General features: G+C 34.6%; 1 protein-coding gene across 1 annotated transcript in view; it reads right to left on the bottom strand.

Moving 5' to 3' along the window:
- ADGRB3 (adhesion G protein-coupled receptor B3) overlaps positions 1-23230 on the bottom strand; it is a 697706-nt gene that overhangs the window by 401620 nt on the left and 272856 nt on the right. The window contains exons 3-6 of the mRNA XM_040643606.1: positions 21038-21199; positions 14932-15096; positions 3049-3213; positions 2443-2607 (exon numbers count right to left, since the gene is read on the bottom strand). Coding sequence (XP_040499540.1) covers positions 2443-2607; positions 3049-3213; positions 14932-15096; positions 21038-21199 — 657 coding nt within the window. The remainder of the gene's footprint in view (positions 1-2442; positions 2608-3048; positions 3214-14931; positions 15097-21037; positions 21200-23230) is intronic.

The following is a 23230-nucleotide window of genomic DNA, read 5'->3' as shown; positions in this document are numbered from 1 at the left end:
CAATATGTAAATTTGGAGCAATATAATGGTGGAAGTTAGGATTGCTTCTTATCATTTTGAATTCACACGGCCTCGAGAATTAACAAAACTAATTTTAGAACTTTTTTAAGCTGTAAAAAACCTTACTGACATGTCATTACTCTCAGAGTCCAGTATGCTGGACACAAAAATAATATATATTGACCACAGAGAAGCAATTGTGCAGAGTTGGAATGCCAATATATAAATCAAATCCACTATGGAAAACTGAGTTATTTATAAATCCTGCTCTCTTGACAAAATAATGTGGGAATGAGATGACTGCACGCAGGTAAGACGAAGGATAAATAGAGAGGAAATCTTTCTCTATCTTGGTAAAAACACTCTATACAGAGGCAGAGGCATATTTGAAATTAATAGTCATCTATAATTTTTGATGGATAATGCTAATTAGTATAAAGGTACCAGTTTAGGATATTTTCAAAACTTGGTAATATATTAATTCATTTTACCCCTGTATAAGCATTAGTTTGTGAATTATTTAGCTGATTCAATAATTCATTTTAATTAGAAAATGTTATTTATATACTTGGTGATTTCAGGAGATTTCAAATCATATTATTGAAGAGAGTAAAATGAATATGTTAAGGTTAATACCAAATATATATATATGTATGTGTACATACATACCAAATATATATATGTATACCACAAAATACACCACCAATATGTAATATCATATATATATAAAATATAAAAAATTATATGTTTATATGATACTTTTTCAACCTGTTCTAAATAATGAAAGCCAGCAAACAAACCTAGCGTATAAGGCATCTTTCAGTAAACAGATATGTAAAATGTTTTCCAAACAGCAGGTGGCAATCTTTGTAAATTTCATTGCAGCAACACTATTTTAACTCTATATATGCAGATGAAAGACAATTTTAAAAGACCAGTCATGAACCCTGGTATGCTCACACTAACATAACTTCAAATATTAAAGGCGTCTTATTCAATCACGACTACTGTCCTAATGAAATTTCTTCCTGGTCATATACATGTTTTTGTTTAAATGCTTCTTAATTCTCATGTACCACAGGAGGGATTTTACATTACTTATCTTGCACAGGTCTCCTCAACAAAATCCGACTTGCTGGTTCCTTCTTACCGTTCTGAATTATGTGGCCTTAAGAATTAACAAAGCTAAATTTACATCTTTTCTAAGCTCTAAAAAAATCCTACTGACATATTGTTACTCTAGAGTCCAGTTTCTATTGGTATTAGTGTTGAAGTGTGAGAAGTCTTTAGGATTCTGACTATGGAGAAATATAAAGTTTTGACTCAGGGGTATCTCTTAGATGCCTTGTTTTGTTGTTAGTGTTGTTTTCTAAATTGATGTAGTCGTGTTTGGTAGAGACAGAAATCCACTACCAGCTGTGAAACTTGGAAATTTCATCCTATCATTTTTCTAGCATGTTTATAGCAACTTTACCCATGGTGTCATTCTAAAACCCTAATTTTCATTTATTTATTGAGTCCTCGGTATGTCAATAATATTTTATGGAATGTATGCACAATTTGGAAGGAGTCTTTGTCGTAAATGATTTTTTAAAATATATGATCCTTTTTTTCTATGCTTGTATGTAAGATCCTTTACTGCAGCAGCATTTCCATTCTTTTTTTTTTTTTAAAGATTTTATTTATTTGGCAGAGAGAGAGACAGCCAGCGAGAGAGGGAACACAAGCAGGGGGAGTGGGAGAGGAAGAAGCAGGCTCCCAGCAGAGCAGGGAGCCCGATGTGGGGCTCGATCCCAGGACTCTGGGATCATGACCTGAGCTGAAGGCAGATGCTTAATGACTGTGCCACCCAGGTGCCCCAGCATTTCCATTCTTTAATTACTAATTAAGACCTTATGTTTTCATTTCAAAATGTGTTCCTCATAGTAGGAAATGACACAAGGGCAAGGAAACGGGGATGTCCAAAGTCTTACATGGAGACGGATTAACAGCAAAATTTAAAAGTTTCTGAATTTCAACATCATCTCTTTATTTTCTCACTTAACTATCTAACACTTCAGTCTTTCTCTATTTCTACTATAAATAATCTAAGGCAACTGGTTTTGTGTTCTCAGGAAACAAATATTTCATGAACATAGTGAAAAAAATAGTACCCCAAACCAATTTAAATACTATCTAGTCATGTTGTTGTTCAATGTGGCTTCCTTTGTATTATCACATTTTTCAATGTGATTTTGCAGCAAATAACTTAAAAAACCCATGGAAGAAATAGTCTATGACACATAAACAGAGGAAACACCATACATTACGGAAAAAGTAAATTGCTACTTATTGTTAGCAGTCCTCAAATGGAGGAAGTACTGCCCTTAATGACAAGAGTTTTAAACCTTTTTTTTCAGGTAACAGAATATTTCCATTGGGTTCATCTCAGTTTGCTCTCACCAGGACATCTTTGCTCACTGCATCTTCTCACTTCTTCGCCTGTGCCTTCACATTGCTGGCCTGTTGCTGCGGCACCCTGACAAGTCCTCATTCGCCTTTCCCAGCCACCGTCACAGGACTTGGAACATCCACTCCAATGACCCCACTGATTCCACTGACCATTGGCTGAAAGAAATGTGTCATGGTCAATGGCAGTAGCCTACTGCAACTGTTTCACGAATTTTAAAATCTGAGGACCATTACTGTTTGTTCAATTTTTATTAATCTACCACTATGAATAAACCCTATTCAAACATTGACTTGCTAGTCAAATATAGAGCACTGTGATTAACCCAAGTTTATATAAGTTTGTCAGAATCTTCAAATAGACACTGAAACTTACTTGTAAAAAGTACAAGTTGAGCTCTAAACCTTATCAACTTAATCTATATTTAATCTAAGAATCTCCAGAATTTTGTTGCTTTATTAGTGTGACATATGGTAGAATGAGCTCGGCTTCATTTACCAGAAATACATGATTATCTGATTATTCTGTGACTGTCTGGCATGGTTCTATCACATTTTATAAATGGCAGGCATTCTTTATATGTCGTAATCAGGCCTCACCTGTACACTCAGGGTTATAGCACTCTCTGCTTTCCGCCCATGGCCCTCTGCATTCAGAGCCTCCATGAGCCGCAGCGGTACACTGCCGGCTTCTCTGCTGGGTCCCATTCGAGCATGTCACTGAGCACTGACTCCACGAACTCCACTCTTGCCACTGTCCATCAACTGCCAAAGCAGAAAGAGAGACAGTGTAAGGAGATGTTCCAATAGAGAAGGCTGTACAGAAAGTACAAAGTAAAATTAACCCTGGAGGTGAGTCCCAACCAAGAGACTCTAAGTGAATACAATGGAAAGTCATATTGGCATTAAACTTTTTTATTACCCCCCAAACTACTATTACCTTATTTTCTCATTTCTATTTCCTTTTATGTATCCAGAATCTCTTTTGAGCCACTTATTGCTTCAAAATATGTATTGATTACTCAACAGTGCAAGACCTTGGACTAGGAGAGGACTACACAGAGCAGTGAATGAAATAAATACTGATCATTAACTCATAGAGCTCATGTTTTAAAGAAGGAACCCCTATAATGAATTAAGTAATTAATTACATGTTAAATAAATTAATTATATAGCATTGTTTCAAAGGATAATTTCAAGACATTAAGAGCTTGGAGGGCCTGGGGAGTCTTCCTTGACAACGTGAACCTTCATAGAAGCCTTGCAGAATAATGAGGAATAATGTGATAGATGTCATAAGAAATACAGAAATTAAAAGAATATGAGTCCTACTCTCAAAGATCTTATAATTTAGAGAAGAATTACATTATGCATACAAATAAGTAAATAAAAGGTTAAAAGCAGTAACATCTTAACATGACACATAAAGGCTTTCAGAGGACGGATCACAACTACTTAGGGTGATTATGTTGGATTAATATGGTGAGATTTGGATAATTTAGACAAAGGAGACAGCATTCACAAAGGCATAATCCCACAGGCCACGCAATGCAAGTACGCAAAGGAATCGGGCAAAAATATTTATTCAGTTTAAAATGCATAAACTCTAATGTAAGTGTTATAAATGCACTTATATGTGACTGTCTGCTTTTTCCCATATCATCTGTGGTTCTTAGTTTCATTACAGTGAAAGAGAATTCACCATAAATCCAAAATTCCTACATAAGATAACACTGCTGTGAAAACGTAACCATCCATCCAAACAAACGAAAAAGCTTGGCAGAATACGTGTAAGTGCTGTCAACCTAATTTCAGGCCTTGCAGGTAGCTATTAAAAAAGAAGACTGTTTAATAGGTATCGAGCTGTACTTAATAAACCCTTTGTGAGATTAAAAATCACAGAATGCCAATTTAATCATCCCATTCATGTAATTTTAGCATTTCACTTTATTAAATGTACCTGATACAATCTTATTGGCTATGTAGTCCATTCACCAGACAAACAAGAAAAGGCTGGCAAATCAATGCAATGTTATAAATTATCCATTTCTTCTCTAGTTTGGCTTTGAAGATGAGTGCATTTTTCATTTCAGAACTTTGCCTTTCAAAGATAATACTTATTGAGCTTGCATTACGAACCCTTACGATCCTAGGCATTCTTAGAAGAGTTTAAAAAAGTAAGATTCATGTCTGCACCTTGCCATCCATTGGCAAAAGCATGTACAGGTATTCAAATTTTTGAAAACATTCAGAAAGCAACACATAAACAAAGATGAATTAGGTGATTTCAAACTGATTTAATGCTAAGTGACTAAAATAAAGGAATATGTGATGTCCTTGAGAATTTTGGTTTGAGGTAAACTTGTAGTTTTTTATTTTTATTTTTTTTAAGTTTTTAAATGAATGTAACGGTTACAGACTCACTGGCAGAGAAGAGAGGATAAGTCTTTCCAGCTAAGATGTGGAGTCAGGTATGAACAAGTCAAATGTGGAAATCAGAGAGAAGATAATTTGACAGGGTGTTGTATTATCGGTGAGGAATAAGAAAAGACCTTGCTGAAAAGAGATTAGGAAAAATGAGAATATTTGTGAAGTGTTTTGCTCAATAGGCTTTTCCTGAAAGAAGACTTTGCATCACCATTAGTAAAATAAATAAATTAATTAATTAAATATATAAATAACATTTTAAATTTATACATTTGTAGTATTAGTTGTTCAGTCCTTTCTCCCACTGTATACATTTTATGTTTTGATTAAAGTTCAAGATTGAGTTGACATTAGACATCTGAGGGACCTTTTGAGGTTCATCATTACCATAAACATCAACAAAACATGTATTTTAGGTACATATGGTTTTGCTTATAAAGTCAGTTACAGAAAAGGTATAGCAATGAAACTGAAGACATATCAAGTGGATGGTTTTGGTGTTCTATTTTACACTGAGAATTAGAAGTTCCTTTTATTAAACATTAACTGCACCATTATGAAAGACTTGACAAAGTAACTGAGGAAAAAGAGGAAAACCCGATATTCCTTCAGAGTGATAAGTCAAAGTTACGGGAAAATGGAAAATTGAGAAGTTAGAACCAGAGAGGTATTTCAACTTAATTTAAAACACTAGACAACAGACATATATACATGAATGTCTTTTAGTGCCAAATGTGGGGCATTGTTTTATTTCTTTTTTTTTTTCAGTTTAATATCCTAGAATTTAAAAAAAAATCACTAATTGTGTTATTTTTAAGGACATCAGCCCCAAGACCTTTCAGGAAATGGTAGTGTTTTTTTACTGAATTAGGAAAAAGTGGAGGCTTTTTGAGAAGTGGAAGTTAAGAGTTCTGTCTTAGACATTTAAGCATTTCCAAGAAGGACATATGAATTCTATTTGAGGTATAAATGTTGAGATGTTTAAAAATAAAAATGATTTATCATATGATCATTTGATATATTTTTTATAACCATTTATCTAAGTACTATAAGAAATGAAGGGACTGTTTTTTGTTTGTTTTTATCTGATGTTTAACTGGGAATCCTTCAGCCCTTGCATTCAGGTTTACTTTCCACTTGGTTAAATATGGAGACAACAGAGAAAATCAACCCTTCTCCCTACCATCCACCCACACTCGTACACCACAGACTTCCAGTATTTGTAAGAGATACACCTCAGAATCATTGCAAACCCAAAAATTTGAAAATACTTCAAAGCTTTCTTTCTAAAGCTGTATTCCTATTGAAAGATGATTAACATCTTGTCATTCGATCAGAACAGTGTTACCAATAAGTTGGGAAGATGGAAACATTCCAAACCTCTTCTTGGAGTCTTCTAATGCATTCAGAGGTAAAGATTTACAAGGAAGCTACACTGTGACTCTACTAGACTCTGGGAAAACTGTGGTGATAAAAACCCACCAAGCTCTGTTCTCGTGGAACATATACTCTGAGAGGGTGGTGGAGACAGATGACAAACATGTAAATAAATGAATGAACAAGAGAGTTTCGCCAGAAGTGTGATTAGGACAATGTGAAGAAAGACAGCAACGTGATAGGGTATGCTCAGCCATGCCTCTCAGAAAAAACACATTAGAGCTGATTCCTGAGTCACTAACAGGAGCCAGAAATGTGAAGATGTGTGAAAATCTCTACAGAGGAGCCAAGTCTTGAGGTCAAGAAAGTTTTGTGTATTCTAGTAAAGAGAAAAGGCTGGGGCTTGTGAGGATCACAAAAAGGGAGAAGTGGTAGGAGATGGACTCAATAGTGTGCAGAAGCCAAATCCATAGGGTCCTGTAGCCCGTGTGACCAAGTAAGATCAGAAGCTGTAAGAGGATTTCAAAGTAGGGAAGTGATGTGACAGAATTTATACTTTAACAATTAAGTTTGCAGTTGTGATTAGAATGTATTGTACAGGGGCAAGAATCAGTATTGTAAGATGTCAGGGGACAATATGGTAGCCCAGCAGAGGTGATAGTGTCTTAGATCACGGTACCAGCAGTCAAGATAGAGAGAAGTGGATGGATTTGTGATATTTTCTAGACGTAGAGCTGATAGGTTGGTAGTGGGATATAGAAAACCAGAGAATCAAGGTTGACTTTTAGATTTCTGGCTTACTAAAAGGGTAAATGGTGGACCCTTTTACTGAACTGGGTTAGACCAGGATTCAAATAGGTCAGGGGGTATATAACCCTGAAATCAAAATGTCTATTTTGAAAACGTTGAATTCATAATGCCATTATAATCATAATTCAGGAAGTCCTACATTAAATTAATTTTGTTTGAAACTATGCCTCCAAAATGTGTTTGATATGTAATCATCCCTCCTTTCTTTTCCCTTCCCCCCCCCTTTTTTGAGCACTGTTTGGTAAATATTGCATTAAAGTACATAATTTCTTCTATAATATGCAGCTAGGTTAAGATTTAACACCTTCTTAGACTTTTTCAATTTCTCTTCATTTCCATCATAAGCATTTGCAGTTGGATTTTTTTTATAGTGTCATTTTTTCAATTTAGAAACTCCAAATGCCTATTACTTTATGAACCATCCTACAAAGGTGACTAAGAATAGAGAATAATAAGGCTGTGCTTTGAAATTAGGAGAATGCTGAGAGATCAGCCTGTCTTACCATCATGCAATGTGCTTCCTTATACCACAATGTCACCCTGGTTACAGTTAAAGTTTTACTTCAGCAATGTGACACATTACTAGATTTTCTGGACCCAGAATAATTAAAACTGCAATGGCTAAATTGCTAGATTCCTAGGGTTTACTTTGTTATATGAACTTCCTCCTGCCATATATAGAGAGTTACAATTGTTTTCAACTGTCTGTCATGTACAGAGGCCAAAGTAAATTCTGTGGGACATTTTAATGAAAATATCATGTGTCAGTCAATTTTAACATCTTTACCAATAACTGGTGACAAGAAAGAACAGATTGAAGAACAACAGTCACAAGATAAAGCCATGAATATTTTGGATAATAAAACTATCATTTTGGCAACACTTTTGGGTTGATTATTGCTGATTGATGAAGCTATCTGTAAGGAGGAGTTTGGGGAGAAGAATTCTGTCCTGTGGCATGAAGCTATCTGATTTAGTGATGGCAAATTTGGAGAGCTCAGATTTTTATTGAGTTGGGAGTTAACTGAGGGAACTGTAAAGAGCTCTTGACGGTGTAACACTGAAATATCAAAAGCCAACCTCTTGCTTTGGGCATACACTGGAGAGCATAAACCTGGTTCCCATTTGCCATTTTAAAATAAATCACAAAAGGGGAAAAATCAAAATGAAATATCATTTAAAAATTAGAATTAAAAATAGAAGTAAGTTATCGAGGTAAGGCTAAGAAGAATAAAAAATAGTTGGGAAGTAAGTTAAAACAAAGTTTGCATGAAAAAAATTAAATAATAAAAGAAAGCAAGCCAAGATTAATAAAGATACAGTTTTTAAAAAATTCATAAACACTGGAAGATCACCAGAACAATGATAAAAATCTGAAATGACACAAAGTGAATACAACTGCCATACAATAGACCAGAAGGTTAAGAAGACAAATTGCAAATTAATTAAAGAACAGGTTAATGAGGTAGCATTTGAGTTTCAAATTATAACATTCTCATGCCAAGACAACCAGAGACTTTTGCACCAAGGTCAGGCAAATGTTTAGCATCTTCCTGCTCACTGTCCTCACTGAAAGGATTCCCTGCAGAGGGACTGTGGGCACATCACCCCCTCATACTTGCTGAGGAATCAAACTTTAGGTCCATGGGAGACTGAAGCCTCTTGCTCTAGATAACAAAGATATTTGGGTCCAGCTGTGGCTCCTGAGGACCTATCCTTGGGTGATTCATTCAATCTTCTTAGGTTTTGTAAGAGACTATGAATATACCTGAAAAATACAACCTAACAGGACCTCTCTACTGAGGCTCTGGATTCACAGGAATGCATTTCTCAAATGCAGGATTAACCAGTGAGACACAGTTCACAGACTGGCATGAGCCCTTATATATACTTCTCCCTAGTACAAAGTAGGCAGAAGTAATCTGAATGGACCGAGGTCAGGCCACCCCCAAATGTGCCACTTTGACATGTTGATTATTTTAAATAAAAGTTACTTAAGAAACAGCCAATGAAAAAAGAATACTATGCCCCTGCCCCTTGTCTCCAGAGAGCAAGAAGCAGATTTTCCAGGTGAAAGTTACCCTCCCTGTACTAGGAGGTAAAGAGACATCCTTATCACCAGAGATAGGAAATTTAGATCCTAGAAGGCTATATAAATAACTCCTGTTACTTTTTTCTAAGTTACTACCCTGGCCCACATTCTGTTTGGAATTCCATATTAATTGAAGCTCCCCAAATTAAGTTTTCTTCATCGTGTCACTTCCTCACAGATTTATTGTCTCTGTCTAAAAACTGCCTGCCTTGGTCATTTCTTTAGGTCTCAATTTCATTATTGGGCCTCTGTGCACACATAATAAAACTCTTGAGTTTTTGATTCTTAAACTAGCTGGAAGTCTTTGAAGGGTAGAAGGGAAATTTAAAGTCCTCCTCTACAAATCTCTTTGAGTCTAGGATTAAGGATGTTCATAAGAAACAGAGCTCAAAAACTATCATAATATCCTGAATTTACCTATTTCTTCCAAATCCTTTACTTTTATTTTATTTTTTAAAAGATTTTATTTATTTATTTGTCAGAGAGAGAGAGAAAGAGCACAAGCCGGAAGAGCAGCAGGCAGAGGAGCTCCTCAGCAAGGAGCCCGACGTGGGGCTCAATCCCAGGACCCTGGGATCATGACCTGAGCTGAAGGGGAAGAGGCTTAACAAACTGAGCCACCCAGGTGTCCCAGCCAAATCCTTTCCTTTTAAAGTAATATTATCATAAAAATCATGATAAACATCCTCCACTTTATGTTGTTTTTTACTTTTCAAGACTCTTTCACCTAATTTTAATCATGTAACAATTCTCTGATAGAGCAGGTAATAGACGCTGGCTCCATTTTACAAATGAGAAAATTGAGGCACAGAGAAGATGACTACGTTGCTTGGGTAAATATTTATAATTAAAGATTGGGACTGAACATTAATCCGTGTCTTCTGAATTCCAGACCGCTGTGTTTGCCACTGAATCATTACATTAAACTCATTTATATTTATTTCAGCCTGTAAGTGAAAACTAGTTTGACAATAATTCTTTCATTTCTTTTAGTCTTCAATCTGTCACTCAATTACTACTTATCCCTATACTCTATATTATTTGCACTTTACTATAAGAACTATAACAAAGAGAACCAAACGGAATCATTGGTTCCTTCCATCTTTCAACTAGCAGAGAAAAAAAATTGTATATATACACACACACATATATATACACATATATATACATATATACACACACATATATACATATATCTAAAGTAACATACTACAAAGAAAATTACTATAAACCTCGAGGCTTTGAACTAAGAATTTAAGATTTTATTTTCCCTAAAGAACTTAATTTTGGAAAAGGCTATATCAATTTTATTTGGGGAATATACATCTATATAATTTTAAGAGAGGGTCTACCTAGAAAATGGAAATATTTCATTATGTCTAACACTTTTCTTTCTCTATTCGAATATTAACAAAAATCTAAAACATTGAAAACGGAAGCAGGTAAATTGATTAAATCACCCTAGATGAGGAATCACCATCAAGGTGACATCCAGGAACTGATCTGACACAGCTAGACTCAGTGCTGTTAGCTGCTTGCTTGGTGCTCACAGTGAGGCTATGTTATCTCCTGTTGGATCTAAGACCATCATAGAGAACATTAGCAACAGACAAGGTCACTCTGAGACTGTGATCAAGTGAGATAAAATGAAACACGGTCACAGCACAACCCACAAAGTTTCAAACATTCTCTTCTCTCAGCTAATATGAGTGACTGCCACTTGTTCACCAATTACAGAAAGTTTTCTCTCCTCCTGGAAAATTCATTAAAATACTCAATCGTAGATTTTTCCCCATCCAGACATTCTTAAAACCAGAGCAAAGCCCCATTTCCTAAAAACCTCCTTGAAATCACCCAAAACAAGTCCAACCCTTAATAAGTCTTCTTAACACCTTCTTACTGAGATGCCCCACAGTTCCCTATCTTAATTTCCCCTCAAAGCCAAGAGTAATGAATCCAACTTGCTCAAGTACAAGTGTCATCCCAATGGACTTTGACTATAGGGTGCCGACATAATAATAATACCCATACTTATACACCGTTTGTTGTTTACCAAGTTATCTCCCTTACAGCATCTCACAAGGTCCTCTCACAGTCCTGTGAAGCGGGTGTGCTATTGTGCCCATTTTACAGATGAAGAGACTAAGCATCAGAGGAGGAACACAGATATTAAAAGGTGATACCTAAATTTAAATAAGTGTTCTCTTGTGGAAGTCCAAGTTCCACCACACCAGATCAATGTATTATTAAATATACCCAGAAAATGTCCTGTAATTTTTTGGGGGGATGAGAACTAAAATTTTGGATATATCCATCAAGAAAATCCATTCAATAGTAATGTATTGGATTCTGTTAGTACAAAGTTGCACAGAGAGATAAATAGGCAATTAAAGACAATTTCCTCACACATACTAATTAACACTACAATGAATCTGATGTTTGGGGATTGCGATGGAAAATCAGAGAAAAGAGATAACATGGACTTCCAGAAATTCTGTTTTGCGAGATAAGAAAAACAGACCACAAGTACCATTGGACATATACATACATACACACACCCTTCTGTAATATCACATTTAATTATTAGTATAAATGAGAAAGGGAGGAAAATGGGGTAACATTATGTTTACAGTTAGTGAATGAGTCATAGTGGATCCCTCTTGTTGCTCTATATCTTTCTCTCACCTCCCTTCATCAACACTGGTATCTGTTCTTAGACATGATACACATTAGGAAGTGATAACTTATACTAGGAAATACCATACCTACCCTTTCCTTTCTTTCCTCTCTCCTTATATGGATCCCAGGCAGATAGCTTTCCCTCACCTCAAAAGAAGTGGGAGAAAGTTGGACATTGACTAAGGAAAGTATCTGATGAAAGTAGGATATCATCTACTTTTAAGTTGATGTCAAAATTTGCATAAATAAAACATGTTTCATTATTTGCTGTGAACAATACATATCAGCCCTACGTAGCATCCCTTTCATTGCAGTGGTTACATGTATTTCTTAAAAGCATGACACTGGATGCTGTTCCGATGTGATTCCACACTAAAATATCACCGCCCATTACCACAAGCCACACGGTCAGAGCTTGTAAAGTTGCTGAGTTGAGACCAAATTTGTTTTAATTGTTTCTTCTGTTCTCCTCTGGTCTCCACTTGACAATTGGCCTAGACAAGGGGAACCAAGTGTATAGGTCTTGGCCCATTTTCTTCATTACTGATATACTGCCTATCGCAGCTTTACTCCTTGGATGTTGTCCCCGGGATCTCAGGTTGGATGGCTCCAAGAAATGTAGGCTGAAGTCACTGAGATTTCAAATTATCCCCACTCACTGGAGTGTTTATATGTGTTTATCAGAACTGCATTCAACTTTTCACAGGCTTATGTCTGAATCCTCTGAAGAGATTACAAATTTCTTGAGATCGGGGACTATATATTCTTCTCAGTTGTGTCTTACATCTTGTCCACACATGATGATGTTTTTATATATAGTGAAGGCACCTGAGTTTAGCTATAAAACAGTTAGTTTTAAGGAGAATTCCAAATGTTTGCACTGAATAAATCCTACATATTTCAAAGGCATTATGTCAAAATGTTTGGTATAAAACCTTTTTTTTTTTTTTAAATCATAGCCATTAAAATTCCCTTTGAAAGAGTAAAGAAATTAGTATACAACATGGTAACAGTTTTATATCTTTTATGATAAAACTAAATTCAAGAATGGAAATAGTAGTCAGAAACAATGCATAATAAAGTTATTAGGTACCCAATATATATCCATAATGCTCACCTATGAGAGAATATGAGTTAGGCCAGTTTTACAAATAATATAAACATAACTTTCCAAAATTAAAGAAAGACCTACACAAAAGAAAGACCTAATTTTAATGGTCTTAGAGTGATTCCAATGACAGCATAATACTTTACAACACAACTAGCTTGAAAACACATGTGGTTACTACTTCAGTGATAAAACAATCATATCAACTGAGAAAAATGAGTTTTCTTATCTGAATTCCTACAACTTAGCATCCCTATCTCTTGACCCCTAGGCATTTTACTCCTAGAAAGTTCATAGAAAGTAGACTATGAGAAACACAGTTGATAACATTTTAACTGATCAGTTCCATTTTTATCTTTACACCAATGGGGATTAACGGAGGTAAAAGAAGTAATAAAAACTAATATATTAAAAGGGAGTCTACAGTTAGCTATTATTTTTCATTTCCCCACATTATCTATTTTTTCACATTCCATGGACAAATAAGAATGAACTATATTTGACTTTCTGTAAATACCATAGCTCAGTAGTTTAAAAAATTCTAAAATTTGTATAAGCTTGCCCAAATCTTTGGAAAAAAGGCAGGGCATTAATATATATATGTGCTTGTCTGTATGTTTATAGAGAGATAGAAATAACAGAACATAATTGACTTCATAAATAGATTTTCTGGGGGTGATTTGCAAATAAGGAATCACAATTTTGACTCCCTAATATTCATAATTACATGAATATTGAACTGTACAAGTTATACTCATAATTCATAGAATTCATAAAATTCTAGGAGTAAATATAACTACTACATCTTTAAAAGTATATTCCTGATATAGGAACCTAGTAGTCTTTCTCTGAAGTAAAAGGGAATAAGCTCGTGAGATGACTGTTACTTATCTACATTTTGGATGATTTTCGCAGTATCAAAATGTTTTAGATACTTAAAATTTCCAGAGAAACTGAATCATTGCTTCATGACATAGGATATTACCTTGGGGAATTGAGATTACAAATGGGACTGAATGTGAGCTGGATAATGTGTTTGGAGCACATTACCAGGATCTCAGCTACGTTGCTTGCATGCAGAATGGGCCAACGAAAAAGTCTCCCAAGGAGTAGACAATGGTTATTTATATCAGTCTTTACCATTCTGGCCTTTGCCATTTCCCACTCATGTCTATCTCTACCTCTAAAATGTGCCTTGGCTAGTTCCTGGGAGATTCTATCATTTCTTTGTGTGTATTTTCTCTCCTAAGTTGCAAGCTCCTTGAATTGAAGATCAGTCTTTTTCATTTTTTAGGTATTTGTTTTATGTTTGACTGTTTCAACAACCTAAATAACAGCATTATAAAGACTTCTATCCATAATAATGGTGAAGTTATCAAGTTCAGGTAAAATAGCATTGAAACATTTTAAAGGAAACTAAAATTTAGGATTACAAATATACTCTATGAACAGACTATATAGTCTTCATAATCACATGAAGTTATATGTCATTTATGAGCTAACCATCTTATGCATCTAACAGTGAATCTATAAAGCCTGTTTTCCTAACAAATATCTATCATTTCTATACATGATCAGCGGTGAATCCCCACTCCTTAACTGAGTGAGTATGAGACAATGACATCAAAAGGACTGCCTCTACAACAGTCTCTAGTTATAGTATCAAGGCAATAGTCAAGTCTTTGGGGCTCCTTATAATTTCTCTAGGAAGGAAAACGAGTATGGATAAAATCTTAGTGGAAAGAATTAATATACATATTTATAGAAACCGAAGAAAGGTGAGTTTGGTACTCAGTCAAGGAACTACTATAAACCATTGCATATGATAGAATAAAGGAAAGTACCCAGTTTTAAGCAAGAAATAGTAACCAAAGGACACATTTTCCAATGTGACTGAATAAAGGTTGTACTCGTAATATTTCCTACGTGTACCAGGGACCACATACAGAGGACACAAATACAAAGTTCACCAAATGCAGAATATGCTCACCTGGGCACAAAGCAATATTACAAGGCTTATGATGTGTTTCAGGTCCTTCACACGGCCTTCCTCCATACTGAGGAGGTGTGCACGACCTTGTTCTTGTTCTTTGGCCTCGACCACATGTAAATGAACATAAACTCCATGGTGACCACTCCTCCCAAACTCCATGTACTGTAATAAAGCAAAGAAGCTTCAACAACAAAAGCAGAGAGGTAAAGTCAAAGTTTTTTTTCTTAATTTTAAAGAAAAAAAATCATCAAATAGACAGTATGAAGATATTTTAACAGCTCAGTTAACATTCTTATTTGCCAAAAAATGCAAAGGTTAGTTTGAAAATTCATTAAAATAATGCAAAATGACATGTACTTTTTTTCCCCTGTATTCGAACAGCTATTTGTCATAAACTTTAAATGTGTTCTTATTTTAATGGCAATGCACCTCTCTCCCTCATAGTAAAACAGTCATGAGTTATTTTTAAATAAAAGTAATATAAACATAAGGTAGTATAGAAAACTAAATTTCTTATAACAGATATGATCTTCTAGCGTTAAGTTTGCATTTAAATACATAAGGGCCAACTTAATTCTTAAAATTTCAAGCCTAATGACTTTGATGTCAAAAATTTAAAAAAAATCTGAAAGTTAATGGTACATATTTTAAATAGTTTATTAGCTTGACATTTTAGAAAATAAATGTATTTTTGCCATTTAAAAAATGTGGGTGTTTAAAGTCACTGTCTTTGAATAAGACAGAAATTTCAAAAACTCTATTCGCATAAGATTCTCCTCTTTGCCCTCTTTTAAAATGAGTGGCAATATGAAGATTTCTTTCTTCTTGCAATAACTTCATGCACTGGAAATCCTCCTAATAAATAAAAGTTTCTAGAGAAACAAATGATCTAATTGGGATTATTCCTAACATAAGTATACATACACCAATACTTCAATTATGCCATTACAATGGATTCAAACTAATCAGAAATATTAACATAATTTGTGCTCCCTCCATAAGAGCCACTATGAATACATATTGACATCTTTTGCATAAAGTCTATTTGAGTTTAAAATTTAGATCCCTTCTTTGCCACAATCAAATCACCAATCTCATCCCAATTTTTAATATTTGGGATAGTAAGGACTAGCACTCCATAGGTAATACAAATAAAAGGAAGCTGGGCAAAATGTGCTCTTTGGCTCAAAAGCTCTTATCTTGGTGTTGAACCTCTGGTCTTAGTATGCTCGTAGAAGTTCATGAGGAGAAGACTGATAGGACAACCACTAGAATGAGAAGGGGGAGTAGAAATTTAGAATGGATGATGAAAAAGATTTCACTTTCTCCTCAACATCGGTAGGGGTAAGCAGGATCCATATAAAGTGTCACAGGTGTTATGCGAGTAAATATAGTATAGCTAGAATATTTTGCATGTATATGCAAACCAACTTGCTACTTTAAAAACACGTACATGATACCTTAATTATGAGGCACCCCATTCTCTTCTATTTATGCTATTGAGTTGACCGAACTGGTTGTGAAAATATATTGAAATATTGAAAAAGTTAGCCAAATTTGTGTAATACTCAGTGAAAAATTCTTCAGGTTTCTGAGAAAGTTGCTGGAAAATATATTTTTAAAATATTACATAGAAAAAAAGTAAGAGAATGAAAGAAATTAATATGTTCACAGTTTTCTCATTTAAGTTTGGAAAACCAAAGCCACTCTGTATCTATTGGCATAAGATTAAATACTGAGTCTGTATTTAACTCTAAGGAAAAATATATGCATATACGTATATTTACATATAGGTATATATGATCAATGAAAGCAAAATATTTTAAAAATATTATATATGAATGTATTTTGTCATATAAAACATATATCTTTAATTAATTTTTGCATTTATTTTTAATTACCAAGATTTCTCCATTTAAAAACTAAATTTTCTTCCCCTATTGTCTACATAAAGGGTTAATAGATCATATTGCATTCATATTGCTGGTTCTGCTAATTTTCTCCTCAATCAAATCACATTGCTCTGTATTCGTTGAACAAAGCTTTAAAAAAAGCTGCTAAATTGGCAGATTTTTCTCTATTAATCTTAAAGAAATGTTGATTAATCTTGACGGTTTAGTTAAATAATGAAGTTGGATTCCTCTCAAAAGTATATTACTCCCTATTTTTTAACACTCTTAATTGTTCCATGGTGAAATTTCATGACTCCTCCACATCATTTAAAAAAAGTAAATTAAAAAATATTCCTTTAAAAAAAAGAATCAAAATTATTAATAATAGTTTATTTTAGATATTATTGAATTAGTTGGAAATTATAACACATATAATTTAATAGATGCTATTCATAAGATTTATGTTAAAGAATAAAGATATTTGTATTTTAGTGGCAAATTGTTATATAAATTCTTTTACCTTGCAAGTAAAGTATGAAAATCTGTAAATAATCTAGTTCATTTGGAAAATGTGCCTAATAAAATCAAGAAACTTAAATCAAATTAATCAAGTTTTATAATTTTCTTCTTTGCTTAGACACTAGCTATAGTATCACATCCCTACTCTGTGCTATCTAAAGATGAAATGAGGAATACACAATCTACAAATTATATTACTACCAGATTTTGAAATAAGCATACAAATTACCTTATAATTTACATTGGGACTTATAATATAACTCTTTTAAGTGAAAGGTTTTTTTCTTAAGAAATATGTAGATGTGGATACTGTAACATTTACCAAAATTTAAAAAAAAAAAAAAAAAAAAAAATCAAAACCATTCCTTAGCCCAAATAAACTTCTAAAGGTTTAGAAGACATATAGAGTAAACCAGTGGTTCTCAACCAGGGGCAATTTTGCCCCCCAGGGGACATTTGGCAATGTCCAGAGAAATTTTTGATTGTCACAGCTCAGGGGAAGGAGGAACACTACTGGCATCCAAGAATGCTCAGGCCAGCCTCCCACAACAAAGATTTATCCATGTCAAAATGTCAATAGTACCGAGGTTGAGAAACCCTGGAAGAGATCATAAAACTGTAAGTCAGAAACCAGGACAGTAAAAACACAATTTAATGTAACTCTCTACTTTCTCAATTTACTTGCTATTTAACCCTATCATTTTCTGCTCTGAGTAATAAGAATTTTTGAAGAGACTATAATGTCAAAGCAACAATTTGCAAAAGGCTGTATGTCTTAGGATCCATATTAGAAGTAACACATTATTATGCAATTTAATTAAGAAAACCCTTCTTTTGAAATTAGGATAATATGGGTGAAAGGCAACTAATTTATAACACTATTGATTAGGCTTTAGTAGGGCAAATAAATACAAGCTCAAATTCTATCATTCCATATATTTTATGGAAAGTGGCTTTGACATTCATTTTGTCCTTGTGTCATTTTCATTAATTAAATGCCAAACACACTTAAATATCCATAGTGTGACAACTAGGTTATTGATTTCTGAGCTAATTTTCTTCTTGGGAATTTAAGGTATTATTTTAGAAAGATATTTACACTGTTTAGATACTATTTAAGTTTTTAAATTCACTTTTGGTTACTGTTTTCATGACATATTATATCCAAAAAGTACATATTTACCACCATGGCAACTAACTAAACAAAATATTGAGCACAAAATATTTCATAACGAATACAATAACCATGTAAAAGATATCCCAACTTCCTATAATGAAATACTTATTCTATATTTTTAAAATAACGAAGCTGCTAAATTAGTGTTCGGTTTTAGAAAATCAAAAAGAAACCAACAAAACTCTCCATTCTCTTAAATTCAACATCTGAACTATAACAATGATTAAAAGACACATTTTTCTTATCGTCAGCACTATTTAACCAAATTTAGAAAGACAAACGTACAGTCTACGAAGGTGAAGAGGAACTATTGATCAGTGTGTCTTTCTTCAGTAGGTATAATGGTAGGAGGTTTAAGAAATTGAAGAAAAACTTTACAATCAGAATATTATTCAGTTTTCTAAACATCAGACACAGAGTGAAAGGGAGAGCACTCTGGTCCCACTACAGATGCTCTCCTTGCCCAGTGAAGGGATTAATCAGCAGTCTCTGGCAGAAAGATGGAAGTTTCCATATGTCAACCATATGACTGTGCATAACGAGTGGCTGGAAGTAAGCACTGAATGGAGAATTGTGGAGAACACTTGAGCACCCTCTCAGACTTCCACTTGGGGATCCATTTGCCATTAGACTCTACCCTTGTATGTTGAAGGGAACTTGAGTTTTCAGAAGGATGCTAACAAGATAAATGTATATATCAAGCACAGCTTAATTCTCTATTGACACTTTTCTCATTGCCCAGGACAGAAAGCTTGATACTGTAGCTAGGGGCCAGCTTTATATATGAGAAAATGTACTCTACCCACTCCAGCTGAAAACCCACATTTACTCATGAGGTCATTTTAGCTACAAAATTAAGAAATTTGGTAATTCTGAAAACCTTCAGCTCATTTTTTCTTGCCTAACAGACCTAGAGTCTGTTTGCTCTCTAACCCCTGGTTTTGGCATCTTTTTTCATTGTCCTCCCCTTCCATGACCTCCATAAGCATTTTTTCCCTCTGATTTTTTTTTTTCACTTGATGTTCCTTCTCATCTAGTTTAATTCCCACTGACTCTCATTGGTTTTTCTTGCTTTCAGTGGAAATTATTGTTGCTCTTGCTAATTCTGTCTTCCCTTCCTCATAGTTTTCTGCCCTGTTTAGCTTTTACTTCTACCTTAATCTGCTGCTCTGTTTCTCCCAATTCCATTATAAAGGGATTTCCCATCTCAGGCATCAGCTCTCCTCCACGTTCTGCCCACCACTTCCTTTCCCTTTAGTTTCTTCCAAATTGTCTTGTCTTTTATTGTGACAAAAAAAAATACATAACAGAAAACGTATCATCTAAACTATTTTAAGTGTACAATTCAGTAGTGTTAAATATATTCCCATTGTTGTAAAACAGGACTCCAGAACTTACTCATTTTGCAAATCAAAACCCTGTACCCATTAAACAGCAACTCCTCCAGACTGTCTTTTAATGGGTTGCCCTTGCTTATTCTGCTGGGAAATTGGGACTGTCCCTGCCCTTCTCCCATGCTACCTACTCTCTATTCTTACTTTTAGCAACTGCAAAATCAGCCATGTCTGGAAATGGAAATCATCAGAAAACTTTTACGCACAATTTAGCAAATGAAGAGGTGCTGTACTGCCAATCCCTCTCTTTATGCCCACCCCCTTTGGAGGCCAAATGGTGGATGCAAGCCCAGCATCAACTGCAATGGTCAATAAGTTTGCATCACCCATCCACCAAATAGTTGAACAGAAATATAAACCTGGAGATTCACAATATCATGTACTTTGGACTTAGTGAAAGGAAGCCCAAATTCCTTTTAGTGCTCATTTTTTCCATCAAAGTCAGTAATTTAAGAAGAAATGCCTGTAATATGCGTGTAGGCCTCAAATGAGAACAAAATCTTGAAGTCACCTGGAAAATCTCACCCTACCTGGGCAAGTCACTGTGCTGTGCTCCACTTAACACTGAAGATTTTTTTCTCCATTAACGACTTTAAAGTTTACAATGCAGTGGATGGCTTGGATGAGGACAGTCACTTGAATGAAATAAATTAACAGAATGTCCTTTGGTCAGGGGAACTATTTTCTCTGATAGAGCCAAGTAAGTAAAAGGAAAACAGCTAACTGCTTTAAAGACTGTATCAAGCACTGCCTTAACCAATGGGTACAGATCACATTCCCAGTATGCCTGCAAGATTACGTTTCCTCAAGCATTCAACTGGACATTTTTGCCACCTGAAATAAGGAAAGCTATTATAATCGTAAATACTATTAGAAGCAGATACAGAAATTTCAAGCGTATAGTTGCAGTGGGTAGGGGAGTCATTTATGTAATTTCCTGACTACTCTGAAAGCAGAAATCATCACATATATGACAAAATTTCACAGCTGAATATGAGTTAAACTTATCCACTTTAATTAAAACGCCTATACCCAATTCATATGAAAATAACAAATCTTTCCAAATGCGTAGCATGACACAATTCAATAACATCCACAGTTGTAGTTGCTGCTAACACTACCTGGACAGAGGGCAGTGTTATTGCAAACCCTTGATTCTCTTAATGGGCCGCTGCAGTGTGTCCCGTAAGGTGATACACAAGTTCTGGTTCGCACCTGCGACCCTTGACCACAAGTAACTGAGCATGTGCTCCACTGGGACCACTCTTCCACACCAGATTCACCTGTGTGCAAGACAACAAATAAACATGAAATACTGCTTTGAATATTCATTTACTAAGCATCATACCAAACTGACATTATGACATGCAAGGATAATTTAAATGTAAAAATATGACATTACATCAAAAGGTACAAGAAAACATTTCAGAGAAAAATACATTTAAAGGGAGATACATATGACACTGATGCGAGGTCCAAGTTTCTTATAACCTTGTCGGCAAAACTACTCTTCACAATGACGCTGTGCTACAGACACAATGAAGGGACCAGTCAGCATTTTTCAACGATGATTGCTGAAGGGATTCTCTTCAGGCCGATCTAAAACTTTGTCCTTTGGATGGGAGAGGAAGCAAAATGTATTGCTAAACTTACTCGGGCTTTGGTGAGTGGGAATATATTGATGTATGCTTCTTCCCTAACCCTTTGTTGCCTAGCGGCCTCCTTTCTAATGCTGGACAAGGCGGAGTCCTGGGAGTTTGGGGAGATCTAATTTTTACTGTGTTAAACACTGACACATATTTATAATTTATTCCTAGTGCAATTCTTACTTTTTCATCCTATGACAGCTATTTATTTTGTGATAATTCTTCTGCTCACAATTTCCCTCATGATCTAGAGGAGTGAGTTTTGCTCAAAATGAAGGAAAATTTCTCTATGATTTCTATTAATTTATTCAAAATAGGGCCCTAAAAAGCCAATGATTGTCTGAATTCATTAATTTTCTCAGAGTAAGCATCACACTAAAATTACGTCTAGTTTCTATTATTATCTAAGTCATGTCCCAAAAAGACTTAAAGTCAAGAATTCCTAAGACCATCACGATGGACTTCTGATTCTATTCTGGCATCATGTTCAGGATAGATTTTTAACACTGATTTGAAAACTTGCAGTTGCTTTTCCCCAAATACAAAATTGGGGCATTTAACTGCTAGCAGGAAGAGCTTAAGTTACTTATTTCGTTGTGGGAAAGGTTTGCAGGTGAACTGTTTCTGAATACTTTGTATCGCTGATTATATAAACCAAGGAATGATTTATATTTTATAAGTTCTGTTTAGAATTTGCCTTTGGAATAGAATTCAAAAAATAGAATATGATAATCTATTTGTCCATCTTTCTTTCTTTTGAAAGGTTAGTAAATGACTTAGAAACTACTTGCAGTGCTACTCAAGACAGCTGGTCCATAGACAGTACTCCAGGACAGAAGGAGGTTGAACCAGAATGTAACTCAACTTGCTGATTTCTTCACTGAGAATTTCTTTCTTCCCAAAGAAACAAACAAGAAAGTTAGCTGAAATAAAACATGTGCTTGATAAAGTCGTTGAATTTACATTCTGGTATAAGCTTCTTATCTCCTCAGGGGCCCATAAAAACTAAGCATAAGTCCAGCAGTCACAATTTGGGTAGCACCATTATAACGATTTGCTCTTATCTTGGTCTGCATTTATGCACCTAGAGGCATAGCTTATAAGGCATTTATGACTAGATATATAACATAAGGGCAGAAACAGTGGTAACTGGGATGATGTATTACATTAAATAGGACTTTTTTTCAGTGTTGGATCAGTGTTTGTCCTGAAAGTCCTCTGTAGATTACCCTTGATTATTTTAGTCTTTTTGGCCTTCACCAATTTATATTTAACTACTTCATAAAAATGTTATTGGATGACCATTTGAATAATATTTAAAGTCAGGCCTCATAATTTGTTCTTTTACATTAAAGAATACTCTAAAAATTAAAAATCATTATTCTAGAACCCCATAATATGGCAATGGTTAAAAAATATCCACACATATAGGTGTATACGAACATATATGTATTTAGGGATGAAGAATTTAAGCGTAAGGTTAGGAAAAATATAATGCAAAGCTTTTTCTTTTGATATTTCAACCAGTGTTGTGACGAGAGTAAGTGAAGTAGAAATATTATGGTTGTATGTTATTAATTAAGAGCTAGAAAACCTTGAACAACGTAAATTCTATAAGTAAAATGATAAAGGTTATGCATAAAGTTGTTATATTTTTCCACAAAAGCA

Source organism: Ursus maritimus, unplaced genomic scaffold (genome assembly GCF_017311325.1).
Source record: "Ursus maritimus isolate PB19 unplaced genomic scaffold, ASM1731132v1 scaffold_29, whole genome shotgun sequence".
Taxonomy (NCBI): Eukaryota; Metazoa; Chordata; class Mammalia; order Carnivora; family Ursidae; genus Ursus; species Ursus maritimus.
This window is presented reverse-complemented; position numbering and strand designations above follow the sequence as displayed.